Source organism: Punica granatum, chromosome 4, assembly GCF_007655135.1.
Source record: "Punica granatum isolate Tunisia-2019 chromosome 4, ASM765513v2, whole genome shotgun sequence".
NCBI lineage: Eukaryota > Viridiplantae > Streptophyta > Magnoliopsida > Myrtales > Lythraceae > Punica > Punica granatum.
Genome location: NC_045130.1, coordinates 13392935 through 13404597, shown reverse-complemented (window position 1 = coordinate 13404597; position 11663 = coordinate 13392935). Strand labels below are relative to the sequence as shown.

The 11663-nt window shown below is 34.6% G+C and overlaps 1 protein-coding gene across 1 annotated transcript; it reads right to left on the bottom strand.

The window, feature by feature from the left end:
* Positions 1–3039: 3039 nt before the first annotated feature.
* On the bottom strand, positions 3040–10821 carry LOC116205126 (GDSL lipase-like). Its single transcript, XM_031537618.1, has 7 exons — positions 10573–10821; positions 7987–8143; positions 6599–6799; positions 4614–4741; positions 4114–4350; positions 3747–4002; positions 3040–3479 (listed from the first exon to the last, which is right to left on the bottom strand). The coding sequence occupies exons 1-7, from the start codon at positions 10759–10761 to the stop codon at positions 3286–3288; spliced, it is 1362 nt and encodes a 453-aa protein (XP_031393478.1). The 5' UTR covers positions 10762–10821; the 3' UTR covers positions 3040–3285.
* Positions 10822–11663: the final 842 nt, after the last annotated feature.

Here is an 11663-nt window from a genome sequence, read left to right as displayed (position 1 = left end):
ATCGAGCCATTACCCCCATCACATTCAGATTCCTCTTCCTTGACCTCTCGACGCCTTCTTTTACTAGGTTACGCTCTTCAGCTCCCTCAGGTCACCATCTTTTTTTAATTTTCTATTGAAATCTCTAGTTAATGTTGGCCTTAGTGGCCTCATTTCGACTCCAAACCATTCTCAACCTCTTCTTCATTCGGCGGTACCCCCTTCCTCCTACAGTCACCTAACTTCTCCTTGGTTTGTCCTACATCATACCTTCTCCCTCCCGATGGACCACCGTTCTCTGTAGTGGCCAATAAAGCCTTTGTGACCCCCTCACGGTCGATGTCCTCGAAGCCTTTTGAGTTCTGGTCCCCTTCCCTTTTGACCCTCCTCTCAATGTCTTTATAAGTGGATGCTACGACTACCAAAATCCTTGTGGAATCAATGGACAAGGAGAAGAATACTATATTACATGCGGATCTAATTTCACTGAGGTCCACTTTCACGCAACTCGACTTGTTCAATTCAGCCCAGCCCAAGGCAAAGGTTGCTTCCCTTCTACTTCCAGCAAGCTCAAGCCTACACGTTGCCTCTCCAGCAATTCTGTTCAACTGGACATGAACCAAACTAGTCTCCAGCATCAACATTTTGCTCGGCCTGAAATGAACAATTTATGGCCCTCATTTTATTTCTGTTTTTCTTGAGGGTTCAAGTGCAATGTTGCTCTGGACCAATGCGCTTGTGAAGGAGTATTAGAGGAAATCAGAGAAGATATCATAAAACTGATTTGATATGTTTAGGAGATTGTGTATACGCGTGAGTTCTCAAATCAGTCCCTAGGACCTTCACTTGAACTGTATGCTTTGGTTGTGTGATTGAAGGGTCCGATTTGATAAATTACTATTTTGGGGCTAAAGGTGAGTCCATGACACGAAAACTGAGCGAAATGTAAGGAAGATCACGATCCTAGGTTAATCAACTCAGGAAAATGGTAAAAAAAGGCAACTTAGACAAGGAGAGCACTGATTAGGGTGGGTTATTGGTTTTCCAACTTCTAACCTATAATAAAACCCTCGAACCAAGTTCTTTGGACCATAGATTGATAAAAACCTAGGTGGATATTATCAAGCTTCACATAGGTAACTTGTAACACCTTGTTTGGTTTTAGAACATAATTTTAACTCCACTTATCTTTAATTCAACAACACAATTATTACTTTTTCATTTTCTTCAATTTTTTAACCATTCAAATTCAATTTTTAATACTAAATTTTCTCAACTCGAGAACATGATAAAATAGGCAACTTAGACAATTCGAGCATTGATTAGAGTGGGTTATAGGCTTGCAAACTTCTAACATGTAATAGAACCCTCGAACCAAGTTCTTTGGACTGTAGATTGATAAAAACCTAGGTGGATATTATCATGCTCCACATAGGTATCTTAGGTTTGTAGTTAGCCAAAATTAACTAGTGACGACTCCTCTAAAATTCCAAACTCGAAATCGGATGTCCCATGCCTTGTTTGGATTCCACCTTTGACAGTAATAACCCGGGACTAGGGAGAGCCTAATGGGCCCAATTCGGGTCCAATGGGCTGACCCATGTCCTTCTATTTTTAAATTAAAATTGATACAGAGACATCTTTAATCTAATTGAAAACCTGAATTTACCATGTTTTGGATAAATAAATTTGATTAAAGTGAATTTTGATTTCTCGATCGCTCACGGCGAGTTCAAGAAGAATATTTGGTCCATTTGTGTTAAGTCCTAGGATATTTTATGCATAGTTCAATTAGATTAGGTAGGATATAATCAAGAAAAGAGCTATAACTTTTTATTTGGGTGGTGTCGAAGTAGTGAGTATGAGAGTTTGAATTAATATGTATATGTAGATCAGACTTTGAATAGTTGTAAAATCCTGGGCCTTGTATATGCGAGATCTCGAGTGAACACAAGTCGATTAGAGTGAGAATGTGCAATAGTGTGAGAAAGTGTGGACTAGCCCCAACAAGTTGATTGATAATTAAAAACGGCAAACTATAGATAAGTAGAGTACTAAAAGGGCGCACGGGTTTGGTGGTACTAGAACGCTTGAATCTTATTCTTTGGTTCAACGCAGACTAATGAAAACCTAGATGGCATAGTATCATGTACCTTCTTAGATTCGGGCAACTTATCGGCCCAAGGCTCTAATGACTTTAAACAAGTAGTGGCGACTCCCATCGCATATTGATAAGGTCCCAAGTGTCAAATCCAGATCCACACAGCAGTAAAATCTTATGTTATTAGAAACATTCTCTTTCCACTCAAGCGTCGAACCCATGTGAGATGACCAAAGTGGACATCAAGGTTGTGAAGAACTTCTTCGAGGAGCAACAAGAAGGTAGGAATGACAAGTTTACCTATGTAAACCGTGTTGTGGGGAGGATCTTAGTGTGTGACATTTTTGAAGATCCTGAACATATATTGACACAATAGTGTTGGCTTAGTTTTGTTTTCTTGCAAGGTTTATTATATAGGGGTATTTACCTAAAATGACCCATGGTTTGTCCGTTTTGTCAAATCTATTCTATACTTTTTTTTGTCATATCTATTCCATGGTTTACTTTTTACATCAAATCTATCACAGCGTTATCTTTTCCGTCGACATCTAACGGTCGTGCTGACGTGGCGCCTACATGGCAAGTGTGGCCCACTATCTCTTCACGTGCCACGTCAGCACGACCGTTAGATGTTAACGGAAAAGATAACGCCGGGATAAATTTGATGCAAAAAGTAAACCATGGGATAGATTTAACAAAAAAAAAGTATAGGATAAATTTGACAAAACGGACAAACCATGGGTCATTTTAGGTAAAAACTCCTATTATATATAACCCATCTAAAAGAAAGTTTTATCCTATGCAAGAAGATATTGGAGTGACATTGAACATAAATGGCTGCCTAAGTAATTATATCTATGACTTTTACTAATGGGATTTAAAATATGTGACTAAATAAATAATAAAAACGTAAGTAGCCGATACACGTGTGAATATGTAACGCACGTGCTGTTGCATGATTAAAGCTATAGAAACTGAAACCAAAATCTTGCATAAGACAAAAATACAAGAACTGCACGGACAAAAATACAAGAACTTTCAAATTTTTAGCGCTTGAAGTTTTACTTCACCGAACCAAAAGAGTTTCAATTTTCAATTGTTCACTTATTATATGAATTAAGTACTTCAATTTTTTTCAGTGAGAAAAGGAGGCCGAAGCCTACGGGTGCAAAACACAGAAGCTACAGATTGCAACTACTTCAATTTCAATCGTTGCTTTCTTCAAATAGTTGCTTCATGTTATAAGGACTGGTAACTGAAAGGTCCCCCGCCCAGAAGAGCTTAGCTAATTGCTCATTGACGCTCTGGGTTGGATGTCCATCGTCAAAGAATACATAGGCACTGGGGTACTCGCACAAGCTGCTGCTGGAATAGCACTCTGTCGACCCGTACACGAAACCTAAGTACATATCATGGGAAGATAAAGAAAATAGTGAGATAAATAAGGCACATCTGTTATCTCAAGATATTTACATGAATGGTATCAGAACAAGACTCATTATGACATTTTCGTATAAGCACGAGGAGGAGTATATATAGTCATAAGATGTAAACCGCGCTGTGTGATCTAACGAGCTTAACCTTTTATAACAGACATCTAATATCTTAGAATCTTCACCTTGCTCAATATAACAATCACCTAAATGAAGGCTTGCAATAGACTTACCGTAATCGGAAGGGTTCTCTATTCTATCCATAAGGGTGATAAAGTAGTCAAAGATGGAGAACTTGAATCCTTCTAAACGTTCAGCCAAATCCGTGAGAGTCTTATTGAGTTCCTTGTTGTTTAATGTCGGCATTGAGAGCAGGTCCGGAACACAACTCCCATTAAATTTGGGAAATTCTGTTTTGCACTCAGGAATGCAGCCCATAGGCCCGACGTTCTGGAATGCAATTTTTCGCGCTCCTAATTCGTACATCTCCTGCATAAGCCAGGCGATAGTTAATGGTTAACTAGCACGAATCATATCTGTAATTAAATCGACTTGTGAAAGAAATATTCCCCCTTGGTTTAGAAAGTGTATCCTACATACGATGAGTGCATCTGTTGTGTTGCCGACTATATATTTCACGAACTGTTCCTGTTCCGATGGAGTCGGGCTGCTATCTTCATCGTAGAAGTTTTTGTAATAGCTGTGATAGTCGTTGCCCCCAAAACTGAAAAGATAGACAGCCTTGGCCAATACTTGTCTTGTTGTATCAGCACCCAGTGTCTCATTCCACTTTGCTGCCAGTTCTTTGAATTGGATCACCTGGCCTTTAAGATTGAGCTAAGAAGTATAAACAAAAGAAAGAGATCAACCCCAAGATTGATCAAAGTGAAACCAATTCAATGAACAGAGTACTTCCACTAATGTTGCTATTGCTTCCTAACCCTCGATATTTGGTTCCAAATGGCAAAGCTTCTTTACAAGGGATAATAGAGATGATCTAAAGAATGGACTTGATGAATAGGAAAAACTTCAAAAGCCCAGTAAAGGTATCATTGGAATGAAAAGAATTATGGAAAGGCAGATTTGAATTAGATGCTTACTACATTCAGGCCACTAGAGCTATCAGAATCCAAAACCGCGGCTCCTGACGAGGCGAAGTTGGCTCCATAATAGAAGTCACCCACAGGTTGTAGCGATGGCGGAATGAAAGGCAGATTCGCGTACTCCGCTGCAAATTGGAACATCGGCTATAAATAAATGGGAGACTCGCCGCCACTCTCTAATCTAAAAGCCTACATATGTAATATGCACTATATTATACTTTACTAGTTAAAGTAATTCCACTAAATTTACTAAATAAAGGGATGGAACAATAATTTTATATATTTATGGTAACGTTTGATTACATATTTTCATTATTATTTTCATAATAATGAAACAACTATAAAGTTAGTTATCAAAGTTAGTGTAATGTAATGACGCATCCTCGCCTAGTAACTCTATCAGTGCCACTTTATTAGCTATTAGAATAGTTTTAGTACTCATTGGATTTGGCAGGAAAATCTCCAATTTTGATGACCGGTGAAAAAAAAGGGGGAAAATAGTAAAAGTGATCTAAAGAAAGAAATATAAAGAGAGTACTATGTTTAACTATTCAAATATTCAATTTTTTTTACTTGGTTAAATTTACTTTCTGAAATGAATAATTCAGTAATTTTATAGTACTATTTTTTGAAATTTCAAAAAATTAAGAATGATGATACCTCTCTTTTTATTATAGTTTAAATATAAAAGTACAGATATTGGTAAGATATTTAATTTTAGTTTCCTGGATACTGCATCTTTTATATAATTATCATTAATATTAAGCCTCCTGCATCCAAATAAGTGCTAAATTTTGCAATTATTTATCCAAAAAAGCAGCTAAAACATGTAATTTTGGTGGGGCTATTCTTACACCTTTAATGACTAATTAGGGAATATTCGCACCTACGTACGAGAAGTGAACAAAGAACCTAAATAATCTTCGATAACATTTGACATTACTTTGTCATATAATGTATCTAATCTATGAAAATAACATTACATTTAAGATGCTGAAAAATAAAAACACAATATAACTAAACAGGAGATGTAATTTATACTAAAGAATTATCTCATTTACGATGGACTATTACAAATATCGCTAAGAGGAGTCACCTAATTTTTCAAAATATAACTTTTACTGTCAATATTTATAATTTTTGGAACATTTTGTTGTCTACGAGTAAAATTTTGAATACCACCTATTAAATTAAATATAAATAGGTAAACAGTGAAGATAAGCTCGATGGGAGCTACAGGCGACCTTTCAAGATGTGGTGTATTTGTGACAGAAGTTTCTTGCTATTATACTTTTTATAATCACTTATTAACAGAAAGAGAGAGAAATATAAAACTATATATGCATTGGTGTCTGTTGAACAACAGAAAAAATGGTGAAATATAAAATTTTAGGCAAAAAAGAATTCAATGTATTATATTTAAGGTCAAGAAGTCCCATTTAATTATTCAATGTGACATACATAAGCACAGTTATTCGGGTTTATAGAAAATTATTCACTCATAAAATTATTGTTTGAAGAGAACGATATCAGATATAACATATATTTTTATCAAATAAAAATTAACTGGTCTGCCATGGGTATATGATCTAGTCTGGATTATATACAAAAGGAACCTACTTTTCAAATTTGATTTTTACGGGTAAGGGAGGTTCCCCACTGACCACCCGTCATTCTCCTCAAAGAATCTAGTTAGCCAGCGGTAAGTCACTGACAGTTGTCTTTACCGATTATGGTGGGATGATATTTTTTAAACTTCAAATAATATTTGGTTCTTTTTTTATTTTTAATATTTGATAGTTTTCATATCCTTTGATGATTAAAGGGTATGAGCGGCTATATAAATATAAACAAGAACCGATAAAATTAACGTGATCATTTATTAGTGAAAGTTTGGCATCACGTGCCTTAATTGCAATAAGTTAACTGCTGGCTTATATTTTTCAGATTATTGCAAATTATATAAGGATATTCATACTTACCAATGAAATCTGGCAGTATCCGACCATCACATACTCTTCCAGTAGCATTGGGAAAATAGGTGAATCCGTAAGGGTAGCTGCCTATTGAATAATTCGACTCGTTCAGGTACAGATTGTTGCCCGCATCAAATAGAGAGTCTCCAAGAATGAACAATATGTTATGATCCGCTGGAGTACTCGCCCCATGTGCAGTGGCTTCGTCTAGGAAGAAACAGGTTATTTAGTCATTATGTATTATCCAATCAATTATAGTTTTTTTATTACAAAAGAAGCTCATGAGTTTAGTACAATAAAATATAAATCCTATTAACTAGTAAAGAAATTATTTGGTTAGATTACTCGTGCGCCTTTATTAGCTATTAATTATAGGTTTTTAGGTTGGACATGGCTCGAACTTGTATAAGCCCATTATAAATATAAAATATAGCATCACAACTAGATTTCACGCTCGTTTTAGCTCAAAACACGCCAAGCCCCTTTTTTCCTAAAAAAAATTATTTTTTATTTAAATTAATTGCCATCTCATCCTCATTTGATGTAAAAATAACAAGAGGACTAAAGCTGCACTAACTGGAAAAGGTTGAGGACGATATTTAACACAAGGAAACGATTAAGAGAAAAAAAAGTATGAAAGGCTAGGGAGCAAAGCCTTTTCCCTTATAGTATTTATGACCATTCAAAAGCACACTGTTCTTCTATAAATGTGTACTAGAAAAAATTGCGGTACGTTGCCGTGGATTAATCTCATGATAAAACAATATTCGAGACTCGTTAAATTATCTTAAGTTTGGAATTATTTTAACTTTCATAAATATATGCTTATATTTGATTATTTTTTATATGAACTCCACTAATATTCTTAACTCAAATTATATGGGAACTATATTATGGTATTTGAGGATTAAGAAACGTTGAATGAATTAAAAATATTTTTAAAAATAAATAGAAAGTTAAAGAGAATATGGAGACAAACAACATTCAATAATATCATTAGATAAAATTTAGGGGTATTTATCTAAAATGGCCCATGGTTTACCCGTTTTGTCAAATCTATCATATGCTTTTTTTTTGTCAAATCTATCACATGGTTTACTTTTTGCATCAAATCTATTATGCCGTTATTATTTCCGTCGACATCTAACGATTGTGCTGATGTGGCGCTTACGTAGCAAGTGTGGCCCACTATCTCTCCACGTGCCACGTCAGCACGGCCGTTAGATATTGACGGAAAAGATAACAGCGGGATAGATTTGATGTAAAAAGTAAACCATGTGATAGATTTGACAAAAAAAAGTATGAGATAGATTTGACAAAACGGATAAACCATGGGCCATTTTAGGTAAAAATCCCTAAAATTTATGAGGACTTTACTGTTAATTATGTTATACCTTGCTCCTGAGAGGGTCTTCTGATTATATCAAGGGGGGAGTTCCAAAAGTGGAGAATAGAGTATAGTGATCCCAATAATCTTTCTGACCAGCCCGTGGTGATGGGTCCGACTTCCGGAAATAATGCAAGTTTCCTCCCTCCCACTGCATGATTTTCCTGTCATCCAGAATTTGAACGTTAGTTGGACCTTACAATATAAAGCGTCACTACAAAATATATATATATATATATATATATATATATGTGCGCGCGCGCTGATAATGTAAGAATATATTGTATATTTACATAATTAAGGAAATAATGTCTCAATTAGGTGATTCTTATATCACAATATAATCAGTAATTGGAGTGAAATATTTCATATCTTGTGGATTGCAATTAATATTCTTTTGATAGAATGACATTTAAGAAAATAACATTATGAGGGGTCTCTAACTCCGCCTATTTAAAAAGACATGTGTCTCCATCTAGACGTCCAGTACAAGCTAAAAGACACTCTCGGTTCCCGTTTTTTTTTCAGGTCCCTCATAACACGTAAAATCATCAAAGTCACCAAGAAATGGCTGAAGGTTAGTTTATTCCATTACGTAATATATTATTAATATATTTAAAATTAATCTTACACATAATATATATAGTTTTCTCAGTGTTGAATACTCTGCTATCATAAGAGATTTAACACTTTTGCAAAAATATAAATTATCATTATACATATTTTTTTCTTCTTTCAGCGATGAAAGCTCTGGCAATTGTGAGAGATTAGTAATTTTACAAAATCATGCTAAATACTGGAACGATTTTTGCGAAGTGCTTAATCTCTCAAGGAAACGACAACATCCGACCATAGTTTTGCACTTCTACGACATTGTAAATCTCTCAGTACATGTATGTTTTTTTTTTAAAGGGAAAATTACCCTTGAGCCCCCTAAACTATCCCGGAGGGAACGTCCTAAACTTTTATTTATAACATTTACTCCCTCAACTATGGTCATAGGAAAATATCTCCCCTCCCGTTAGTTTCTCAGGTAAATTTAATAGAAAAGGGCACTTGTTCCGCATATGACCGGGAAAAAAATTACAAAATACAAAAAATGAAAATTTGGGAGAGAAATGGTGAAATGAAGTGGTTTGGGTCGCGGAATAGTCATGTTCTCCAATCACTCCCGCTGGGTGGGTGGAGCTGTGGCCAAGCACCTTCGACGATCCCTGACGAAGAGAGAGAGCCACGAATAGACACAGACTTGGCGAAGAAAGAGTGACCAGCCAGGACCATGGAGAACGAAAACCACAAGCTGAAGAACTGTTTGAGGACGTGGTGGAAAATTTATTCGTTTTGTTTCGATTCATCGATCACCTTCGCTAATAGCCCATAGGTCAATTTTTTTTTAATGGCATCGCCCTCATACAGTTCCGTAATTAATCTTAAGTAATATTTTGGCATGTAATGGGTCGATTTTACAATTTGCATGATTTTACAGAAGTGCTAAACCTCTCGATTTAACGCATGATTTGGGTGATTGAACCCAGTATTAGTTAGGTTAAATTAATTGCCTGTACACGAGGGATTTCACAATGTAATCCCCCACAATGATCCAAACTCTGAGTGCACATAAATTACGGCTCATCAAAATGGAACAAATGATGGTTTTACCGTGGGAAGTATATGGTCGTTCAGTGAATATATAGTGGCTCTTCAGCTGAATAAAGTTTGACCGACAAACTAAAATAATCAAGAATTATTATCTAATCAAGCATTTTAATTTTATTCATGCGAAAAAAGATTATATATATATAGATTCCTGCAATTCAATTTTTTATTAAAGTTTTTCTATTTTTTCTATTTTGCATTGTTTACTAAATTACTAAAAAGTCTATTTGTTAGTTCAGAGTCATTTTACCATCTAGTATAAGATGATATATAATACATAATCACAACATTGAGAGATAATAACATAAAATTATAACAATTACGAAAAGAGCCGTGCATTGCACGGATGTGTAAAGAAATTAAAGAGGTGTAACTTATTCGACAAAGTTCTAGAGATATAGCTCTAGTAATTTGGCTTTTTCTTTTGATATTTAATTTAATAATTACCAAGCAGACTATTTGAAAAGTCAGATACATTTTTTCTGGAGGGAGATGGACATGGTGAAGTTGAAGCGTTTATTAACAAGGAGAAAACTGATGGAGACGGACTGAGTTAACGTGAAATCCGTCCGGATTATGATAACGTTATTTTATTTTCTTGATAGCCTAGTACATAAAATGCGGAAATATTGTGAAAGAGACAATGTACTTTTGAGATATTAATGATAAAAATGGACAAATACCTGAAATTCTGATCAAGAATTGAATTTTTTGCGGAGTCAAAATGATGATTAAAAAGTAAATCAAGACTCACACATATCACTCTTCGTTTTTTATATATTATAATTAATTTGGAGCAGCCATGCTCACGTAAGGACTAGCCAAACTCAAGTTATTGATTTGCTTAAATGAGTTTGGGGAGAACCGGTGCTGATAATAGTTGAAGAAAATATGAGATTGGATAGTTGTTAATCTGAGAAGAGAAGATCGATCTTACCGCAAGTGCATATTGAACTGGAGAAGAATCCGCAGCCTGATTAAGCTCCCGACTAGTTTTATCGGTTCGTAGCACCGACTGTCGCTCGTTATTCACTTCATTGCCTTCTCCTGAGACGCAACCGATTGTAATGAGAAGTAAGGCAAGAGATAGAGGCAAAACGCAGCAATGGAGAAGTGCAGCTGCCATGAGAGATGAGCCCAGAGCTTTTTCTACCTAACTTAATTTTTCCATATGGACAAGAGTCTCTCCTTCCCCGACTATATATATAGATATAACATATTATTTTCCGATATATTAGTATTGGATGTGCTTTCTAAATTGGCAGCTAATTAGTTTTTTCCCCTAATGAAAGCTAATTACTTTTTTGGGGCAATGACTTGAGTCAATATCAGTTGTTGCAAACCTTAAGTCAATATCTGTATTTCAAAATTTCGTTGACAAACATAGCTAGTCAGACTTCACGTGATAGGTGTTACTTGTATATTGGCAATCTAATTTTCATTATTTGCTTGTAATCCTAATGTCAAACTATGCATTGTTGACGAGATAATCTTAATTAATGATGGCAATAATGGATGCCTGAATGAGAATTTTTTTCTAGTAAGGGGGCGTTTGGTTCGCGGATTGTTAAATCATAGGAAATGTTAGATTGCAGGGAAAGTGAGTCAGGAAATGTCATATTACAAGGATTACAATATTATTGTATTGGGTAAGTTATTATGTATTTGCGAAAATATAAGGTAATGTGAGATTATTACGTTTGATATATTAAATTAATCAATGAGAATGTAAAGTAATTTTACAAATATACCCCTATTTGTATGGTTATTATGCCAAAAGTTTATTTTTATTGTTATTTTTATTTTAAATATATGTATATATAGGTATTTGTTATATATTTATAAAATATTTTAATAAAAATATTTATATTAAATATAAATATAAACATAAATACATTATATATAAAGAAAATATATTATATTTACACAAATATATTATATTAAATATACAAATATATAAATATATAAATAAATATAATATACAAATATATAATATATAATATATAATAAAAAATACACCTACATATT